General features: G+C 38.1%; 1 protein-coding gene across 6 annotated transcripts in view; it reads right to left on the reverse strand.

Moving 5' to 3' along the window:
• WDFY3 (WD repeat and FYVE domain containing 3) overlaps window positions 1-23452 on the reverse strand; it is a 284809-nt gene that overhangs the window by 37975 nt on the left and 223382 nt on the right. For all 6 annotated transcript variants that reach the window (XM_064368830.1, XM_012437733.3, XM_012437736.3 and 3 more), the window contains 10 exons: window positions 22018-22181; window positions 12556-12704; window positions 11303-11423; window positions 10667-10752; window positions 8997-9077; window positions 6782-6836; window positions 6397-6516; window positions 2915-3032; window positions 1861-1967; window positions 213-366 (listed from right to left, as the gene is read on the reverse strand). In XM_064368830.1, the coding sequence (XP_064224900.1) occupies window positions 213-366; window positions 1861-1967; window positions 2915-3032; window positions 6397-6516; window positions 6782-6836; window positions 8997-9077; window positions 10667-10752; window positions 11303-11423; window positions 12556-12704; window positions 22018-22181 (1155 nt within the window). The remainder of the gene's footprint in view (window positions 1-212; window positions 367-1860; window positions 1968-2914; window positions 3033-6396; window positions 6517-6781; window positions 6837-8996; window positions 9078-10666; window positions 10753-11302; window positions 11424-12555; window positions 12705-22017; window positions 22182-23452) is intronic.

Genomic DNA, 23452 nt, shown 5'->3' on the forward strand with positions numbered 1-23452 from the left:
TCCCAGACTCTACGTTTGAAACAGCTCTTTTGGGACATAAATATGCTTTTCTTTCACATGTAACCACACCCAATTATAGCAAGTGACTGCAAGAAACTGTAACAAAATTATACTTGTTAATGTGTACTGCAGACAATCTTCAGAGAAGTGACTTATTTCTGTTGGGCTTTTCCGGGCTAACATTCCTAAGATAGTACCATAGCTATACGTACCTAGATCAAAGTTGTTGGAATTGAACAGGAATTCTGGTAAGTAAAAGAACTCTGGGATAAGTTCTTTTACATCTGCCATGTTGTGTTTTGACGCTGAATACCAGGCCTCGCGCACACTGTGAAACATCCGGTCAGCCAGGTCAAAGTGGCCACCCTGTGGGCAGAATGAGAAGGCACCTCTCTATTAGAGAACCATTCTCACCGGATAGCTTCTGTCAAGTTCAAGAGCTTGAAAACTCAAACTATATTTGGTGACATTTCAATTTCCCATTATCCTACACTAAATCCACAAAAATTTTTAAATAATCATAAAAAATCGAATTCTTTTTGGGATAATCCTTACAGAGGGTTCTCTATGCATTTGTTTTATAATCAAACTGAAATCCAAATGCAAAGATTTTAAAAAGTCATTCAAAGAATAGATTTTAAAGAGAGGACAAGGCTGTAAGAAATATGAGTTCTTCCACAGTTTGATGATGCCATCCCAATAAAAGATTCTAATGTAAATCATCTACAGTTGGAAACGTTCAAATTTTATGTTTGGCTAATTTTATAAATTAACATGATATGCAAGTTCTCACACCAATGAGAATTAAATGGGAAATTAGAAAAGGTGATCAGTTACAGACTGATAAAGCAAATTCAAATAGAAAAGGGATATTTTTGACTATGCAGTCTCATAGGTACACTACCCATCTTCTTCAGTGAAACCCCTCATGCTGTGTTTTAAGTGAACATGGTGTACCTGTCTTATGATGCTCACTGTGGAGAATGCCAACGGCCATGCCATGGCTGCCAAGGCCCGCCATACTGGCACCCGTTTCCTTTTTGACCTCTTCCCCTACAACTTTCCTTCTTACTTACTCTACTCTGGACACACTGGCCCCGGGCTGCTCCTCAGACACATCAGGTACAGGCCTGCCTTAGAGCCCTTGAAGAGCTTCCCTCTTCCTGCAGCACGTATCTCCAGATGTCTGCAGAAGCAATACTCTTACCTCCTTTCGACTTTTGTTTACAGGAGACCTACTCTGACTGCTCTACTTAAAACTGCATCCCACCCTGCCCAACCTCCTGGTTCTCTCCACCTTCCATCCCCCTTTCCGGACCTATATTTTTCTGATAGCTTTTATCACATTCTAAAATACTTTACAATTTTCTTATTTTTGATAGTTGGCTGTCTCCTTCAACTGAAATACATAAACTGCACAGGTCAGGCTTTTGTCTTTATTAATTGATGTCCTCCCAAGTACCTGGAACAGTGCCTGGCACACAGTAGGTATTTATTAAATATTTGCTGAATAAATGAATGTATGGAAAAGCAATTGTAATAGAGAAAACAGAGAAAGAGCTGGAATATAGCACGTTTTTGTAAAAAAAAAATTGTTTAATTCAATCAGTTAGGGCTGCTTGGAAGGTGTATGCTACTTAAGTATTTGATTAAAGGAGGCTGGAACTTGTTTGTTCCAAGTGAATTCTAGTTCACTAATCAGTTTTGGTCCAACAAAATTCTACTTTAGTTATGTGACTACTTTGTCATTAAAACTTCACAGAGCTCCTTGTAATGCAAGATAATGATATTTTAAAAAGGTGACATTTTACATAGAAGTAGGCTTGTATAAAATAGAAAACCCTAAATTTAAAGTTTTACCTGTAGCCTTAAGAATATCTGTGTGAAAGGCTCCATCCTTACAAGATATGAGGCCACAATCATTGCAGATGAATAGTGGGTCCCATAGTGGTATGCGGGAGTTTCTCCTGTTTAGGAAAATTAAGCATAATTAAAACCAAAAGAAATATGAAAAATAAAATTAGTATTAATTTATATTTGAAAATGCTAGCATATGTGACAACTGTGATACTAAATGCAGTCAGTACTGGCATTTGTAGCAGGAACACTTCATGATGACACCACTTTCCCTCTCTTCTATATTTGACAGTAATCCAAATTAAGTATAACTCAATGGCCTATTCCCACAAACTTAGTATGTCTACCAATTTCATGTTTTGATGCTTACTATAATAGTTAACCATAAATGGTAGACCACCTTCCACTAAAGCAGCAAATTAACTTATAGTTACTTTTTATTAGGTTCTGGCTTTGTATTTATGTATTTCTCTAAATTGTTGTTTATAAATATTAAGCAATTTTATGTATTTTTACTACATATTCTCCTTGGCAGAGAGAGGAGAATAAGAGTTCACACAGGACTACAAGCTGAGTCTTTCTTTCTCCTTCGTTTTGCCTTTTTGAGGGAGAAACACAATAAACATTAAACATAATAAACAAGTAAATAATACAGTTTTAGAATATAGTGTTTTTGTTTTAATGCAGAACGGTTCCAAAAATTGCCTCAATAAAATTAAAAGAGAGCCAATAAATGAAAGTGTGGTTCCTGGACTAAATATGATTAGAGACAGAAGCAGATTATGATGGGAAATTTCTGCCCTATGCAAAGCAGGCATACTGAGTTTTCCACTAGTACTCTGATAAGCTATTTAAAACACCTTCTAAGCATGGCCCTAAGTTGGTATGCAAACCTGATTCTTCTACTATAATAACCTGCATATATGTGTGGACATATAATACATATAGATATGATATATAAGCAATTTGAAGGAAAATGTTAAGAATGTCAACTGCTACATAATGGTTTACTTTTGAAACCTGGGTACAAAGTCCAATGACAGAAAAAGTTGCTTACCATTAGGATCCTCCCAGTCTTTATACCGCTTCTTATACTGAGCCAATCGTTCATCTGTTTGTGCTCCCATTGGCTTAGCCAGGTTTCTAAACGTCTTGGGATTAGTAAGATCCACCTCCTAAAATACAAAATAAAACTCAATTCCAAGTCACTATACACTCTCTGGCCTCACTAATGTAGATATAGTGGCTGTAGTGGACAATGATGATTTATAAATGCACTAGTATCTGTGAGGTCAAATTGGCATAACTGGACTCCAAAATAATGCTATGTACATACTATTTATCCACACTTTATGGACAGGCATGTGGCAGTTTGTTAACTGATTCAGTTGGAAGACAACTGCTTTGGAAATTATGTGTTTCACAGAAGAGGCCACTTAGGATCCAGGTTTAGGGGATGAGGAATAAGAGGGAAAATGCTTCCAAGTCTTGGCAAGGACCTCAGCAGGAGACTGTGGACACAATAGCTCCAATTCATCGTTAACCTCATCACTCACATAATTGAAGGATCAGATCTCCCTCCACCCCGACCCTGTCTCCCTCCAACTTTACTTCTGAGCATTTTCTTCTCAGAGGTGATCTGGAAGTGATATAAATTAGAACACTGTAATTCAATCACCTCTAAAAGATAACATCACACCAGATCAAGTAACTTCCCAATGAGATGGATTCTTCCAGTTTACCAGAGATTATTTTAAAAGCTGATGAGTTGACCTAATTCACATATTTAAAAGGAAACTAAAATTTACTCCCTGAGGGTTTTAAAAGTAGAAATTTGAAACATGTGCCTGTGGTATATTTGTGTCCTTTTTATAGGGCATTATGAATAACCAATTTTGCCAAACTTATATTTTTAAAAGGATAAACTGATCTCCATTTATGAATGTAAGTCAAGTTAGTATATCTGTTCTCTTAAAGTTTATATGTAAAGTACCTCATTTGTATTTTGTGGTTAATTCAACAAAGTTAAAGTACGTACAAAGTACCAGGCATCGTTCTAAGGGCTGGGAGTTGAGAGAGACATAAAATGGTCTATGTGCTCAAGGACCTTGACCCTACAATTGAGTAGGGTTAAACAAATAGCAGGACTACGCTGTAAAAGAAAGCTCCATGACTAACACAGTGAAAAAAAAATGGGTACCATGTTATACAGCTACAGGATAGTGTGAGAACAGAAGACAGAGGATAGAAAGAACAGAAGGCTTCCCATCACAGGGCTGGTACTTGAGTGTTTGCTGAAGGATGAAGTGGAGCTGATCAGTTGAGTTAGTTGGTAGAAAGAAGAAATGTATCATGGGCATCGGGCAGGTCAGGCTGTGTGTGAAAAGCCACTAAATTACAAGAGAGGGAACCAGGGTGCCCCACAACACCAGTTCTGGGAGTACATGAGGAATATACATACAGGAACTACACTGAAAAGGTTGCTATAATGAGGTTTTCCAACTCTCCCAAATTATGATGATGATTCACTTAATAATTTTATTATTTATTTTTACTTCATTATTTTATTTTTTTGAGACAGCTTCTTGCTCTGTCGCCCAGGCTGGAGTGCAGTGGCATGCTCTCGGCTCACAGCAACCTCCACCTCACCAGCTCAAGTGATCCTCCCATTTTCAGCCTCCTGAATAGCTGGGACTACAGATGCATGCTACCATGCCTGGCTAATTTTTTGTATTTTTTGTAGAGATGGGATTTCATCATGTTGCCCAGGCTGGTCTTGAACTCCTGGACTCAAGCAATCTACCCTCATCAGCCTCTCAAAGTTCTGGGATTATAGGCGTGAACCATGGCACCTGGTCACTGAATGATTTTAAACAGGAGGATGACTCAATTAGATATGTGTTCCTGAAACTGGCTGCAGTGTAGAGGGCACAGTGAAGGAAGGAGAGACTAGAGCATTAAGTCCACTTAGGAGGCTGCTGTAATGGTCCAATAAAAGATGTGGAGGGCCAGAAATGAGACACTAGGTACGCTGATGGAGATAAAGGTAGACATGTGTTGGCCACTGAGCAGACATGGACAGTAGGAAAAGTATAATTTCCAGCCTGTAAGACAGCATGGATGATGGTGCCATTTCCTGAAATGGGGAATACATAGTGAGGGTCAAAATTGAATTGGGAAAAAAAGGTAGAGAATTGAAGGTTCAGTAATGGGACCTGTCATGTTCCCATGAGATACATATTCAATTATGGGTTAACAAAGTACTCCACTCCCTTCTCAGAAAACCACATTTCTTTTGGTCTTCCTGTCTCTTTAAAAATCTACACTTTCTTTCTAATTATCCTTAATTAACTGAAATAAAAGATATTTTCATTTTATCAGTCTTTACTCCTGATCTTCTCTTTTCTTTCTATTACATTTATTTATTATTGGTATGCATATTAACCATACAAGCAAATAAACAGATTCACATATCAAATATACTAATGTAGACCCATGTACAGAGGGTGGATTTTCTTTCATTCTTTCGTTAGACCAAAATTTTCTGAGGATAGAAGCTATATCCTTTTCCTTAATATGCTGATATATAAAATTTCTGAATGGATAAGCAGCCATGATTCTAGTGAATGAGAAATTCCAATGAATTTCTGAATTTTAAAAACAATCTTTTTGTTTGTTTACCTAGGGCTAAGTGTCTTTTCATATGCCTGTTATGGTTCATTTCTGAACCATAATCAGACCTACATCAGACAGGAGGCAAAGGAAGAGGGGAATGACAACATTCATATGCATCTATCTGCTCTTGATTTTGAGTCTTAAGTCATGTACCTGTTGACTTGTTGGAAATCTTTTCCCAAGGCTTCTTGGAATAGTATAACAAATTTCTTTTACGTGGCAGGAATATTTTGTAGAAGAGTTACTTTGTGTTTTCCTAACAAACCCTTCAAACTACACAGATGGATTCTGACATCCACTAATAGATGCAAATTAATCAGCACTTAAAGAAACTGAATAGACATTATGAATTATGTCCAGTACTCAGTAAATGGGTCAATTATCCAAACTTTTTATATGTCTGTGCTAAATGCTTCTCATCTATTTGAATTAAGTGCCTGTGCCTATTGAGAACACTAAACTACAAAGCCAATCAAATATTTAGGCAACTGCAGTCTTTTTTCTTTTCTTTTTGGAGACAGAGTCTTGCTTGATCACCCAGTCTGGAGTGCAGTGGCACAATCTTGGCTCACTGGAGCCTCCACCTCCCCGGCTAAAGCAATCTTCCCACCTCAGCCTCCGGAATAGCTGGGACAACTGGGGTCCGTAACCACACCTGGCTAATTTCTGTATTATAAGTGGAGACAGGGTTTTGCCATGCTGCCCTGGCTGGTCTCGAAATCCTGGGATCAAGTGATTCACCTGCCTTGGTCTCCCAAGGTGCTGGGATTATAGGCATGAGCTACTGCACCCCTCTTCAATTGTAGTATTTTAAAATTATTTTTGAAAATGTGTTCTACTTAGGCAAAAAAACTTAAGATATACCTCTGAGTCATAATCTGCAAGGATCCAGGGAAAGACAGGATACTGCATGAGATCATTATATGATCTGCCAGCCAAAGTGTTCAAATGCATCAAATATTGGAAGTTGCTGATTTCACCTCTCTGGGGAAAGATCAATATTCATTTTTGAGCAATCAATTATTTCCACTACGTTCAGCTTTTAAAATTTTATATGCAAAATGACATAAAGGACAGTTTCTTTTTAACAGATTTCAGAACAATGAAATACTTCCTTTTCCTAAAAAGAATGAAAATAAAACATTTTCTCTGTGGTATATATTTTATGGATAATTAAAGTGCTTTTAACTGTATGACTTCTACTCTAACTACAAACTTCTGAGAAAGCTTATATATTCATTAAACTTACCTCCCATCTCTGAGTCACAGACTTCTCTCCAACCAAAGTGCTAAGCAACCCAGATCTAAAAGCAATACATAATACAATAAATACCAGGCAATGACATTTTAAATTTGAGAAAGTATACAGTTGAAAAATTTAAGTCACCTGGTCCAGGAATTTTTCAAACTATGGAGGATCTATTAGTGGGTCATAAAATCAGTTTAGTGGGTTGTGATCAGCACTTTGAAATATGAAGTAACATAGAATTGAACTGAAGAAAACAGAGGAAGGACATCAGAAGGCATCGCATATAGTAAGGGAAAGTAAGTATTTTTTTGTGTGTGAATTTTGTTTGTCGAGTGTTTATGATTCCATTTATATGTCCTGGGATGTAATATAATATATATTTTTTACTCTAGGTCATATTCAAAAGAGCTGGAAGAACACTGATCTAGTTAAACTTTTGTTTTCTTTTTGGCTCACTGCAGCCTCCGCCTCCTGGGTTCTAGCAATTCTCCTATTTCAGCCTCCCGAGTAGCTGGGATTACAGGCACTCACCACCCCACTCAGCAAATTTTTCTATTTTTAGTAGAGGCAGGGTTTCCCCATGTTGGCCAGGCTGGTCTTGAACTCCTGACCTCAGGCGATTCGTCCGCCTCAGCCTCCCAAAGTGCTAGGATTACAGGCATGAGCCACAGTGCCTGGCCTTTTCTTTTTAAAAAATATTTTGTAATTTATTTTTTGTAGAGATGGGGTCTTGCTATGTTGCCCAGGTAGGTCTGAAGATCCTGGCCTCAAGCAATCCTCCTAACTCGGCCTCCCAAAATATTGGGACTATAGGCATGAGCCACACTCTAACCATAGTCTTTCTTATTTTTACTATAATTACTAAGTAAATAGATTCAAGGACACTTAATTAGAATAACTGAAATATTATATAATATTCTGTACATAGCAGGTACACGGCACATTAAATAAGTTAATGAAAATATGAATATTAATAACAGGGAAGTCATTGCTGTCCAGTTCATTTAAAATTTATACATTACTTTTTTGGGGATAAAATACTTCCTTAGAATATTATAAAATCCTATATTATAAAATCCTATTTAAGGTTTAACAGCTTTATAATACCGATAATTAATAACTGGTCATGGAACCAGGAGAAAGTATTTAACTATATATTTTCTTCTCTGAAAGTATATTAATACATTTGTAAACCTTAGGTCCTAAACACATTCAGCTTGATGATACTGTTTTCCACATCTAGTCTTTCCATCAGGTAAACTGAATGCACAAGATACTCTCTTTGGAAAAATACCCATGATCATTCTTCAACATTGTAAGAAAGGGGACACATGAAATGGAAGATTAAAGTTGGAAACGAATTTCTGTTTCTTGCCTCTGAGCTCTTAAAAGTTCTTTAAGAACAGCTAACTCAGCACAGACAGTAGCAAGAACAAAGAAATAGCAAGTTTAAGATTATCTAGGGAGGTAAAAGTAGTAGCAATTTGCTTACAAGTAGAAAAAAGGCTTATGTTTTTAAGGAAATCTTTCACTTCCTGTATTTATGTTAACAACAACACAATTATTAGGAGCAGAATATGTTTCTGGGTTTAACAAAAGCATATATTTAGCATTGTATTTGCTAAGGATTGGCATAGAAAAATAAAAACAAAACTTAAAGAGAAATACACAACATATTTAGAGGCACACAGATTGGAATCAAATTTTATTTACAAATTATAGAATCTATAGTACTTTTAAAAGTCATTTTCTTGCATGCTCTAATAATTAATTTACAGCCCCAAAGCACTGCTTCTTTCCAGTGGATTATAAAGGGCTAACAGCTATTGAGTGATATAAATGGAGCTGGGTCTATGGATTCTTGAAATGGCTATGTCATCTAGAAGGACTTGCTAAGATGAAACACAACTGTAAATAGAATAAAGGAAGCACTGGTAGGTCAGAAAACATAAAAACAGAAGTTTAAATGTAAATGTCAAAAAGCAAAATTTAGGGGAAAACTGGGAAATTTGCAACAAATATGACAAGCAAAGGAGTAATACCTTATGGTAGAAAAATCCTATACAAATTGATAATATCTCAAAGGAAAATGTGCAAAAGATTTTGCAACCACTTGGGGAAAAACATTCATTAAAAATGTTTAATACTACTGTCCAGATATGAATCATCCCAATTTCACTATTAAACTATAGTATGCAAGGAACAAACCACCTACCCCTGCTCCACACTTGTGTTTGGTCGTTGCCCAGATACAGATTCTGAACTGTCTGTTAGAGATGGCACTACAGCCAAAAACCTGAAAAATTTAAAATAGCATAAAATTGCAAATGAAGTTTCAGTTGGGATCTAATGGGAAGCCTAAGAAAGGATGATTTGTTTATATGTTCATAGTTGCATCTACCCTCCCATAACCCACTAAATGGCAGGCAAAAGGAATATATAATAATTAGAATATCCTTTTGGTTATAAAAAATAGGATGACGATGTCCAAAGCCAAATATAAAGGCCCATAACAAAATCTATTATTTTGGACTTCTCTGAATAGCAAAATACTGTTTTCTTAGCACTGAAAACAACAGCACCTTTAGAAATTAAAAAATTAGGTAAGTAAAAGTGAATCTCAATCACTTTACTTAGCTCTTCCCATATGTGAAAGGAGTTTTGGGTTACCAATCAACATCCACAGGCACTTTATTTGAAGAACCACTCTCATTTCCCAGGTGCTCATAGGTAATATTACTGTACTGCAACGAGAAGCAATGTTGCATGGTTTAGTTATTCCTCATGGACATAATTTGAAATATAAATTTGTCTGTAATAGAGGGATTGCCAGGATCTATACCACCCTTCAAAGAAAAAGAGAATGCCTCTCATCTCTATGGTTAGTTCAGAATAGCCTTATTATCCACATATTCAAGAGAAATATCTTTAAGTACCAGAGATGAGTGTTGCTTTTCCTTTTAAAAAAAATTTGATATTACTTTGGGAAACAGCATCTTGCTCTGTCACCCAGGCTAGAATGCAGTGGTGCAATCATGGCTTACCGTAACCTTGACCTCCTGGGCTTAAGCAATCTTCCCACCTCAACCTCTCATTACAGGCATGCGCCACCATGCCTGGCTAATTATTTTATGTTTTATAGAGACAGGGTCTCACTATGTTGCCCAGGCTGGTCTTGAACTTCTACACTCAAGTGATTCTCCCTCTTTGGCCTCCCAAAGTGCTAAGAACATCAGTGTGAGCCATTGCATGGCTTGGTCTGTTTTTCACTTAAAAGGTAAATTTTAAATATAGTTTATTAAAGATAAAAATAGGCTTAGATTAGATTATCTGATTTGTCTATACTACTTTTTCAAGGATGAAGGTATCCAATATCCCTTCCATAGCCAGAGAAAAGCCCCTGTCAATTACATTTCTAAGGGAACTCAGTTCTTGGATTCAATAGCAAGAAAGCGCATTGGCTTCAATTTGGTAAACATAAAGAAAGCCTATTCTGAAAGTAAAGTTTTATTTTTAAAGCTACAGTTTCATCATCCTTTATATTTAGAGACACAGGACTTAGTGATGAAAGTAGTTTTTGATGATCTCCACTATAAGTTATGAGGAGGAAAAATGATATGTCACAATAGAATTGCATCATTTTAAAAGTTAGAAGAATAATTGTTTCAAGAGGTTGGCAAAAATAATACAAATTATTTTCTTCAAAGATGTTGACTTGTTGATCTAAATTCTAGATTTTTAAAAACTAGCTAAACTTTACTTGGCATATTCTCAGGCAAGAAAAATTAAAAATGAAAAGAAAAAAAAAACTAGCTAAACTGAGAAAAGATTTCCCCTTCCATCACTTCCCATGATAGTATAAAAAGTGTTCCTAATAAACAAGACCTTTGATAGACTTTGTTTCTAATTCCTTTCTGAAAGGCAAGGAGGTAATTCCGTCCATCTCCAGAGAAAACTTCCACAGCAATAGGCTGAAATGATCAGAGAGAAAAACATTAAGAAAAAACAGAAGTTCACAAATAAAATCATTTATTAACTTTTCCACTAAAAGTTTCTACAATGTTCAAGAAGTTAATTTGCTAACACTTTCAGAGTCATGAATTCCCTGAAGATTAAGTTATACAATAAACAGATATTTCTTACTCTGCTCAATTTATTTCTAAAGTCTTTAATAACAGAATAATAATAAAAATAATTATCATAAAATTGTAATTTTATAAAATTATAGTAAGGATATAATTCTTATATTAGAAGAAAACTAAAATGTTGATTTGGATAACTGCAGGGAAAGATGGATAACAAATACAATCACCTAAATTTTAGGCTGTGTTTAAACAAGAGAAATGCTTTATACAAAATTTTGCATCCATGTGACCTAAGTCTGTCTATAATCAAATCTAAGGATTACTCTAAAGAGTAATGCGAATCCTATAGAGGGGTTTCATGGCACATATCAATTTTCAAATAATACATTTTCAGAATAAAAAAACATGATAAAACAGTACTACTAAAATGACTCACCTGCAGGAGATATCTCCTTTTATGAACTTCCTTGATATCTTCATATGCAAAAATGCTGCATGTTCTCTTGAGTTGACTAGGGCCTTGCCTGGCTCCTCTAGGGATAATCGGCTCATGCATACTACAGGCAGCCAAGAGAAAAAGTAAGTAAACAAAAACACAGTAAGAGATAAATTTACTGTTCCACAAAGGGTGTGCCAATTTTAAACACATGAACAGGATGGAGGAATAATATGAATCAGAATTTTCAGCTAACAATTACATTTAAAAGAAGAATTTGTTAGCTACCTGAGATACAAGGAACTCCCTTTGATGAATATAATTTTTTAAATCCCCTTATTACTGTCAGGACCAAGTTATCTACAAGACATGGTTAGCATAGCGCTTCAGCTCACATACTTTGGTACCCAAAAAAAGGTCTTAATTTATTTTAAAATCAGGAAAAAAAAATCAACTTTTAGGTAGAAGAAAATGTTTTAATATATGATTATATTTATACCATTAGTCACAACATATACTTTAAAATATTTTTGTATGGAAAAAGGACCCATGAAAGTCTTCATGAGACCTGATTGTTGTTGAAAGTAATTATTTGAAATATTTTGTAGGAATGAACTACAGAAACAATGTCTTTATTCAAGGGTGCTAGGAAAATGTTAAAATAAGAGAAGCAGTCTTGATCTTTTAAGCCTTAAGCTTCTTATCTTTCTTCTAGCTTGGTCTGTCTCCTGAGTTTTCCACTACCACTACCACTTCCATCACAGGACTGGCAGAAGAAAAGGAAGATGCCTACAACTCAGTCAGTGAATCTCTGCTGATGCTTCAGTCACGCTGTTTCTAGGGTACTCAGAGTACCTGGTGATGTTCTTTCATTTTTAAGAGTATTGCGTAGTAATCTGCATTTTCTTTATGATTCTGTATCTGCTGATATATTTTTTAAAAGGACAATTTATAAATTCAGAATAAATTTTAAAATACATACATTATAATATAAATAACTTGGTGTCTGATGCTATTAATGCACAGAAATAAATTTTATTTAGCTTTCATTTTGATAAACAAGCCAAACATTTTCATTATTACCTTAGAATAACTGAATATCATCTTTGTGAATACGTAATGGTGAATACACACAAACTGAAAGATAACATTGCCTATAACACAATTTTTTGAATAAAAAGGAAAACTATGCAAATATATTTTCTGTCTTCTAAAGATAGTCATACACTGTGTCTCTTCATTCCTTTACTTACTTTGGAGGTAAGGTTTCAATATCTCTTATTTCCCTGGTTGCGGTCATGGTAAATCCATCAATCACATAAAAATGCTCTTTACCAAAAAGAAGGAGCCCCTCACTGGTATCCAGGCCCTGGACTCGAGCACAACGGTACATGTGTTGGATCTATAAAGAAGCCCATAAACATTCATTAATATAGTTTTTCTGTAAAGATCAATTTTTGTTACACTATTATGGTATCCCTGGAGCTAAGCATATTAAATCAGAGTTTAAGCATGTTGAGAAGAATTAGCTTAGATTACAGTCTGATTTGAAACTGACCCAAGTAAAACTAAACAATCCACTCATACCCCTCCACTCATTCACTGGTTCCATCTCTCTCAACATTCTGAGTGTACTTTATGTAGGCCAGGCACATATGTGCTAGCTTCTAAAAGTAAAGAACATTAGATAAGGCTCTGTTCTCATAAAGGGAAACAGATACAGCAAGATTGGCAGGAAAGGGAATTGAGGCATACATGTAAAGAGATTTGAATAGGATTGTGTTCTATGTGAGGCAAGGTGATACAGAGTGAAAATTGCAGGGCCTGCTAATGTAGGGTAAATTTCCAGTTCTGCCAACTTTGAAGACTAGGTCAAGTTTCTTAATTTCTCTGAGCCTCCATGTCTTCTTGTAAATTTCTCATTGGCTTGTTAGAATTAAGTGAGATAATGTACATAATCAGGCTTTCTTTTCCATACAGTTTACCTTCTTTTTCCATAATACCCGCTGGAAATGGAACTGTAGAATCTGTTTCTATTCATTCCCCACCTGGATTCTGCTCCCTGGACACTACTGTGCTATTGCAAAAAGCCAAGCTTGGCAGAAGTTATATTTTCCTCATACGAGGGAGGGTTGCTAAATATCTCAATGTAAGTATTGTTTTCTCTCCAAAGGGTAGTATCTAATTCTTTGTAAAAACTCTTCCTCACTTAAACATAGTTCAACATGAGTCAAGACAAAAATCGGCAGTTAAATCAGAGTCAAACAAATGTCAGTTTGAATACACTTCCTGCACTATCAAAACTTAAAACAACTAGAGCAAAAAATGTACTCATGAGATTAAAAATTTTAAAAATGAAAGCATTATAATAGGTTTTCTAAAATATCTAAACATAAGTCAATTTTCATTGCTACATTTGATCAATCCTGAAGTACTTCATTTTTTATTTTTTTTTGAGACCTCAGAGTCTTGGTCATTGCCTAGGCTGGAGTGCAGTTGCGTGATCTCAGCTCATTGAAACCTCTGCCTCCTGGGTTCAAGTGATTCTCCTACCTCAGCCTCCTGAGTAGCTGGGATTACAGGTGCCCGCCACCATGCTGGGCTAATTTTTGTATTTTTAGTAGAGACGGAGTTTCACCATGTTGGCCAGGCTGGTCTCGAACTCCTGCCCTCAGGTGATCCACATGCCTTGCTTCCAAAGTGCTGGCCTCCATGAGCCACCACACCTGGCCTAATCCTAATGTACTTAATGTACTTAAAAAGTATTTCTATTGCAGTATATATGTCTATATGCTATACACATATACATACATATATATACAAACATATACATATACACACACACAGAAAAAATTTTGTTTCCCAAGTGTATGGCTGGATGAATTTTCAAATGCTAAAAATTTGGTGTGACCAGCATCTAGACCAAGAAACAGAATGCTCCCCAGTCCCTAGAAGCCTCTCTTGTGCTCCTTTCATATCTGGTGTACTTTTATGGTTACATGATCTTTTTTTCATGTATTGTCATTCAATATTAATTAGGGCATACATTTGAACAGAACTGTTTTGATTATACTCCAATTTCTAGTGACTACTTCTTAGAGGGTAAGATCTCTAAGGTTATACCAAGATCTAATATGATAGGCAAAAGAATATCCTTTAAAAAGGTGATATTCATGGCACATCCAAATCATTCTTTCCCTTGTTTATTCAACCAATCATTCCTTCATTCAAAGGCTTACTGGGTGTCTATTATGCAACTGGAACTGTGTAAGACTGAGATAGGAATAAGACAGTTTGCCTATAAGGAGCTCAACATCTAGGACAAAAGAAAGATACTGGAACGAGTAATTATGACATGATAATACAGAGTGATACATATAAGACATCATGAAAGTATAGAGGAAGGGTATCTAACCAAGCCTGAGCTAGCAAAAGTCAAAGAAAGCTTCCTATGTTTGATTATTACAAACATCCAGATAAATGTGATTATAATACACAGGATATAATAGCATAAAGGTTATGCAAGTAAAAGAAAGAGGAGCATTTTGGCAGAACAAAACAATATGAGTGACATGTTTGCATGCGTGTTGCCTCCTCATCTTATGTTGAAATGTGATCCCCAATGTGGGAGGTGCAGTTTTATGGGAGGTGTCTGTGTTGTGGGGGTGGGACCCTCACAAATGGCTTGGTGTTGTCCTGGGGGTAATGAGTGAGTCCTTACTCTATCCGTTCACACAAGAGCTCCCTCTCTCACCATGTGACAAGCCTGCTCCTCCTTCATCTTTTGCCATGAGTTAAAGCTTTCTGGGGATCGATCCAAGATGGCCACTTAAGAGGAAGTCGGGATTGCAGCTCCGAGAGAAGGCGCAGAGGGTGAGTGGACGCCGCATTTCCAGACGGACTTTTACTGCCCACAGACCAGGAGATTCACAGGAGGAAAAGCCCCACGGGTCTCCAGCGCTGCTGGTTTGAGCGGAGTGGCCGCTCAGCCTACGCCCTGGAGCGGGGGGCAGTGGCTTCTTGCGCAGAGCGAGAGAGACAGAGTTCCCTCTGAGCCAGAAAGGGGAGCTGAAGCAGGGAGCCAAGCCAGGAGACCCCCGGGCAAGGGAGTGCCACGAATCTCAGAGCCGCTGCTTCGGCTGACGCAGCGGCACACAGGGCAGCGGATTTTAATTGTGCGGAGAAGCTCCCCGCATTCCCAGCGCTGCTGGTTGGACCGGAGCAGCCGCTCGGCCTGCACGGGGGGCGGGGAGCAGCGGCTCCTTGAACAAAGTGAACGAGACTGTGTCCCCTCTGGGCCAGCAAGGGGAACTGTGGCAAGGAGGCAAGCCAAGAGATTACAGGACAAAGAGGGCCCCTCTAGAAACACGGCTGAACCCGGGACGGTTCAGCTCTGTGGGGGAGGGGCGTCCTCCAACGGGAAACACCCTGCAGTTCCCGGGGCAATTTTCCGTAACCAAGACAACCCGCCACTACAGAGACTCCGTCACTACAGGGGCGGGCCAGCATAGCGGAAGCAGTTCTAACTACACCCACAGGACTGCTGGGAAGCTCACACGGAAGCTGGGTGGAGCCCACAGCAGCTCAGCGAAGCCTCTGCAGGCTGAGTGTGACTAGACTGCCACCTTGTGGGCAGGGAAAACGGTAGCAACACAGCTGAAAAACATAAAGTGCTAAACCCCTGGGCCAGAACACCTGGGGAGAAGAAAAGGGGGTTTATGAGTTCAGCTGCTGCAGACTTAAAATCACCAAAATCAGAAAGACAGCAACTACAAAGTCAATAGGCGGATAAATCCACAAAGATGGGAAGAAACCAGCGCAAAAAGGATGAAAACACCCAAAACCAGAACACCTCTCCCCCTACAAGGCAGCATAACTCCTCACCAGCACGGGAACAAGACTGGATGGAGAATGAGAGTGATGAAATGACAGAATCAGCTTTCAGAAAATGGATAATAAGAAACTTCCATGAGCTAAAAGAACATGTTCTAACCCAATGCAAAGAAACCAAGAACCTTGAAAAAAGACTTGACGAAATGCTAACGAGAATGGACAACTTAGAGAGGAATATGAGTGAATTGATGGAGCTGAAAAACACAACACGAGAACTTCGCGAAGCATGTACAAGTTTCAACAGCAGAATTGACCAAGCAGAAGAAAGGATATCAGAAGTTGAAGATCAACTCAATGAAATAAAACGAGAAGGGAAGATTAGAGAAAACAAGGTAAAAAGGAATGAACAGAGTCAACAAGAAATATGGGACTACGTGAAAAGACCTAATCTACGTTTGATAGGTGTACCTGAATGTGACGAAGAGAATGCATCCAAGCTGGAAAATACTCTTCAGGATATTATCCAGGAAAACTTCCCCAACCTAGCAAGGCAGGCCAAGATTCAAGTCCAAGAAATACAGAGAACACCACAAAGATATTCCTCTAGAAGAGCAACCCCAAGGCACATAATCATCAGATTCACCAGGGTTGAAATGAAGGAGAAAATACTAAGGGCAGCCAGAGAGAAAGGTCGGGTTACCCACAAAGGGAAACCCATCAGACTCACAGCAGATCTCTCAGCAGAAACCCTACAGGCCAGAAGAGAGTGGGGACCGATATTCAACATCCTTAAAGAAAAGAACTTTCAACCCAGAATTTCATATCCAGCCAAACTAAGCTTCATAAGGGAAGGAAAAATAAAATCCTTTGTAAACAAGCAAGTACTCACAGATTTCATCACCACCAGACCAGCTTTACAAGAGCTCCTGAAGGAGACACTACACATAGAAAAAAACAACCAGCACCAGCCACTCCAAAAACGCACGAAATGGTAAAGAGCAGCAACACAATGAAGAATCTCCATCAACCAATGGGCAAAACAGCCAGCTAGCATCAAAATGACAGGACCAAACTCACACATAACAATATTAACCCTAAATGTAAATGGACTAAATGCCCCAATCAAAAGACACAGACTGGCAAATTGGATAAAAAGCCAAAACCCATCAGTGTGCTGTATCCAGGAAACCCACCTCACATGCAAAGATACACAAAGGCTCAAAATAAAGGGATGGAGGAAGATTTACCAAGCAAATGGAGAGCAAAAAAAAGCAGGAGTTGCAATTCTCATCTCTGATAAAATAGACTTTAAAGCAACAAAGATCAAAAGAGACAAAGAAGGACATTACATAATGGTAAAAGGATCAATACAACAAGAAGAGCTAACGATCCTAAATATATATGCACCTAATACAGGAGCACCCAGATACATAAGGCAAGTTCTTAAAGACTTACAAAGAGACATAGACTCCCACACATTAATACTGGGAGACTTCAACACACCGTTGTCAATATCAGACAGATCAACGAGACAGAAAATTAATAAGGATATCCAGGACTTGAACTCAGACCTGGAACAAGCAAACCTAATAGATATTTACAGAACTCTCCAGCCCAAATCCAGAGAATATACATTCTTCTCAGCACCACATCACACCTACTCTAAAATTGACCACATAATTGGAAGTAAATCACTCCTCAGCAAATGCAAAAGAACAGAAACCATAACAAACAGTCTCTCAGACCACAGTGCAATCAAGTTAGAACTGAGAATTCAGAAGCCCACCCAGAACCGCACATCCTCATGGAAATTGAACAACTTTCTCCTGAATGTTGACTGGATAAACACTGAAATGAAGGCAGAAATAAAGATGTTCTTCGAAACCAACGAGAATGAAGACACCACATACCAGAATCTCTGGGACACATTTAAAGCAGTCTCTAGAGGAAAATATATAGCAATAAGTGCACACATGAGAAGAAAGGAGAGAACTAAAATTGACACCCTATCATCAAAATTGAAAGAGCTAGAGGAGCAAGATCAAAAAAACTCAAAACCTAGCAGAAGACAAGAAATAACTAAGATCAAAGCAGAAATGAAGGAGATAGAGACACGGAAAACCCTACAAAAAATCAATAAATCCAGGAGCTGGTTTTTTGAAAAGATCAACAAAATAGACAGACCACTAGCCAAACTAATAAAAAAGAAAAGAGAGAATAACCAAATAGATGCAATAAAAAATGATAAAGGGGATATCACCACAGATGCCACAGAAATTCAAACCATCATCAGAGATTATTACAAACAACTCTATGCACATAAATTAGAAAACCTGGAAGAAATGGATAAATTCCTGGACAGTAGTCTCCTCCCATGCCTAAACCAGGAAGAAGTCGAAACCCTGAATAGACCAATAACAAGGTCTGAAGTCGAGGCAGCAATTAAGAGCCTACCACCCAAAAAAAGCCCAGGCCCAGATGGTCTCACAGCCGAATTCTACCAGACATACAAAGAGGAACTGGTACCATTCCTACTGAAACTATTCCAAATAATCCAAAAAGAGGGAATCCTTCCCAAATCATTTTATGAGACCAACATCATCCTAATACCAAAACCCGGCAGAGACTCAACAAGAAAAGAAAACTACAGGCCAATATCCATGATGAACATAGATGCAAAAATCTTCAATAAAATACTGGCAAGCCGATTACAACAGCACATCAAAAAGCTTATCCACCATGATCAAGTAGGATTCATCCCGGGGATGCAAGGCTGGTTCAATATACGCAAGTCTATAAATGTAATTCACCACATAAACAGAACCAAAGACAAAAACCACATGATTATCTCAATTGATGCAGAGAAGGCCTTCGACAAAATTCAACAGCCCTTTATGCTAAAAACCCTCAATAAACTAGGTATCGATGGAACGTATCTCAAAATAATAAAAGCTATTTATGACAAACCAACAGCCAATATCATACTGAATGGGCAAAAACTGGAAGCATTCCCTTTGAAATCCGGCACTAGACAAGGATGCCCTCTCTCACCACTCCTATTCAATATAGTACTGGAAGTTCTAGCCAGAGCAATCAGGCAAGAAAAAGAAATAAAGGGTATTCAATTAGGAAAGGAGGAAGTCAAATTGTCTCTATTTGCAGACGACATGATTGTATATCTAGAAGACCCTATCACCTCAGCCCAAAATCTCCTGAAACTGATAAGCAACTTCAGCAAAGTCTCAGGATACAAAATCAATGTGCAAAAATCACAAGCATTCCTATACACCAATAACAGACTTAAAGAGAGCCAAATCAGGAACGAACTGCCATTCACAATTGCTACAAAGAGAATAAAATACCTAGGAATACAACTAACAAGGAACGTAAAGGACCTCTTCAAGGAGAACTACAAATCACTGCTCAACGAAATAAGAGAGGACACAAACAGATGGAGAAACATTCCATGTTCATGGTTAGGAAGAATTAATATCGTGAAAATGGCCATACTGCCCAAAGTAATTTACAGATTCAACGCTATCCCCATCAAGCTACCAATGACCTTCCTCAAAGAACTGGAAAAAAATCACCTTAAACTTCATATGGAACCAAAAGAGAGCCCGCATAGCCAAGTCAATTCTAAGCAAAAAGAACAAAGCAGGAGGCATCACACTACCGGACTTCAAACTCTACTACAAGGCTACAGTAATCAAAACAGCATGGTACTGGTACCAAAACAGAGATATAGACCAATGGAACAGAACAGAGACGTCGGAGACGACACAACATATCTACAACCACCTGATCTTTGACAAACCTGATAAAAACAAGCAATGGGGAAAGGATTCCCTGTTCAATAAGTGGTGTTGGGAAAACTGGCTCGCCATATGCAGAAAGCAGAAACTGGACCCCTTCCTGACACCTTACACTAAAATTGACTCCAGATGGATTAAAGACTTAAACATAAGACGTAACACCATAAAAACACTAGAAGGAAACCTAGGCAAAACCATTCAGGACATAGGCGTAGGCAAGGCCTTTATGACCAAAACACCAAAAGCATTGGCAACAAAAGCCAAAATAGACAAATGGGACCTAATCAAACTCCACAGCTTTTGCACGGCAAAAGAAACAGTCAATAGAGTGAATCGGCAACCAACAGAATGGGAAAAAATTTTTGCAGCCTACCCGTCTGACAAAAGGCTGATATCCAGAATTTACAATGAACTAAAAAAGATTTACAAGAAAAAAACAAACAAGCCCATTCAAAAATGGGCGAAGGATATGAACAGATACTTTACAAAAGAAGACGTACATGAGGCCAACAAACATATGAAAAAATGCTCATCATCACTGGTCATTAGAGAAATGCAAATCAAAACTACATTGAGATACCATCTCACGCCAGTTAGAATGGCGATCATTAAAAAATCTGGAGACAACAGATGCTGGAGAGGATGTGGAGAAATAGGAACACTTTTACACTGTTGGTGGGAGTGTAAATTAGTTCAACCACTGTGGAAAACAGTGTGGCGATTCCTCAAGGACCTAGAAATAGAAATTCCATTTGACCCAGCAATCCCATTACTGGGCATATATCCAAAGGATTATAAATCATTCTACTATAAGGATACATGCACACGAATGTTCATTGCAGCACAGTTTACAATAGCAAAGACCTGGAACCAGCCCAAATGCCCATCGATGATAGACTGGACAGGAAAAATGTGGCACATATACACCATGGAATATTATGCAGCCATTAAAAAGGAGGAGTTCACATCCTTCGTAGGGACATGGATGAACCTGGAAAACATCATTCTCAGCAAACTGACACAAGAACACAAAATCAAACACCACATGTTCTCACTCATAGGCGGGTGTTGAACAAGGAGAACACATGGACACAGGGAGGGGAGCACTATACACGGGGGTCTGTTGGGGGGAGGGGGGATAGTGGGGGGGGTGGGGAGTTGGGGAGGGATAGCATGGGGAGAAATGCCAGATATAGGTGAAGGGGAGGGAGGCAGCAAATCATACTGCCAGGTGTGCACCTGTGCAACAACCTTGCATGTTCTTCACATGTACCCCAAAACCTAAAATGCAATAAAAAAAAAAAAAAAAAAAAAAAAAAAAAAAAAAAAAAAAGCTTTCTAAGGCCTCACCAGAAGCTGAGCAGATGCTGGTGCCATGCTTGTACAGCTTGCAGAAGTGTTGAGTCAAATAAATCTGTTTTCTTTATAAATTATCCAGCCACAAGTATTCCTTAATAGCAATGCAACATGGACAACCATGATGAGTAAAGTGCAGAGTGAAAAAAACACAACATGGCGGTGTAATAACTCCAAGGTGTACCAGGCTGCAGGGGCTCAGACTACAAGACAGAGTCAGTGGAATGTGACTGGAGAGGTCGGCAGGTATTGGAGGTTGAGTGAGAAAAACAGGAAGGTGGTATCTTCTGTGAGTGAAGGAGAGCAGGGGCTAAAGAATCCAAGGCTGGAGGTGACAGTCCAGATTGGCTGAAGCCGCCTGTAGGTGATACTGGAATTATGGAGATGTAGAAAAATACAAGGCCAGATTACTGAATGGGTTGTCTACATGGATTTGAAATAGAGAATTATGGCAAGATCTGTGGTATAGAGGAAGACAGAGAATTAGGTGCCAGTTGTTAATACTGTATCTGATGAAACCTTATGCCATTTAAGGTTTCAGGGAAGTGAGAGATGAGAGAAGTAACATATTGAACCCAAAAGGCAGACTTAAAGCTGTATTTTATTACAGAGGCTAAAGCATTTACTTTCCACAACTACCTTATCAACTCATCTTGTCTTAATAATATGTTCTGAAATATTTACAATCCTTACTTTTCAGAAGCACAATACCTTTTCTCCTTCCTCTAACAGGCGCAGTAAGGTAGCATTATCTGTTTTCTCCTCCTCTTCTATGGAGCTGCCCTCGGCAATCTGGTCTTGTAGCTGTTCCTGGTTCTCCTCATCTCCTCCATCAGGTGCAGATCGGGAGCGTTTTAGAGGAGGCTTGACCAAACCTACAGTATAATAACCAAGAGAGCCATGTGGCATTGTAAGAACCATGTAGGGAAGCAGTTTAGTCTCATGTAGTTCCTTCTATAGATTTCCAATTTGGGACAATTCTGGAAGGTATAGGGAATTAGCACATTCAGTGGTTAAGAACATAGTCCTCTGGAGTTAATGACCTTAGAAAATTATTCACCTTTCTGAATCTCAGTTTCTTTACAAAACTGGGACAAGAGCCAGGTGTGAGCAACATAGCAAGACTCTGTCTTAAAAAACAACAACAACAACAACAACAACAAATCTCGTACAAGTACACTTCTTAGATAATTGTTGGAGGACTAAATTAGGTAATTCACGTAAAGTGCGTAGCATTATGCTTAATCATAATACATTTTCAATAAGTGTCAGGTGATGATGATAACAGAAAGTTATAATAGTAAGAATGGTGTAGCTTAGGTAGATGTCATTAAGGGGACACCATGAATAAATAATTACTGTCACAAATAAAAATAAAAATAGCAAATTATAAACATGATTATGGCTGGGTGCAGTGGTTCATGCCTGTAATCCCAGCACTTTAGGAGGCCGAGGGGGGCAGATCACCTGAGGTCAGGAGTTTGAGACCAGCCTAGGCAACATGGCGAAACCCCATCGCTATTAAAAATACAAAAATTAGCTAGGTGTGGTGGTGCACGCCTGAAGTCCCAGCTACTCAGGAGGCTGAGGTAGGAGAATCACCTGAATCTAGGAGGCAGAGGTGGCAGAGAGCCAAGATCATGCCACTGCACTCCAGCCTGGGTGACACAGCAAGATTCTATCTCAAAAAAAGTAAAAAATAAACATGATTATAAGATATGCCACATACTTGGAGGGCTCTTGAAGACTATTTCACAAGTGGCAGTATGGTTTTTCATACATGAATTAATTTGATCAAAATACAGGTCAGAAAGAACAGAATTCTTTATAATACAGGGAAATATAATTTAATTTGCAGATTAAGAAAACATTTTACTACTTATATTTTGACAACTTTTTAATAATCACAGTAGGATAAATTAAAATCAGTTGATAGTAACCAGTAAGGATCCAAAGTAAGAGAAGTCCTCAAAATACACTCTAAATCACATATTTTGATTAAATTAATATTCTTTGCGCCATCCAAAGTAACATCATACCTGTCTGTTATAGTTGCTCTAAGCACTTTGGAAAAGCACAAGTCAGCCCGAGTCTTATCCTTTGAATATTACTTATCAGAGCGTCTGCTTTGGCTTGAGAAGAGCAT

The sequence above is a fragment of the Aotus nancymaae genome, unplaced genomic scaffold (assembly GCF_030222135.1).
Source record: "Aotus nancymaae isolate 86718 unplaced genomic scaffold, 86718_ANA_hifiasm-v0.15.2.pri h1tg000006l, whole genome shotgun sequence".
In the NCBI taxonomy this organism is placed as follows: domain Eukaryota; kingdom Metazoa; phylum Chordata; class Mammalia; order Primates; family Aotidae; genus Aotus; species Aotus nancymaae.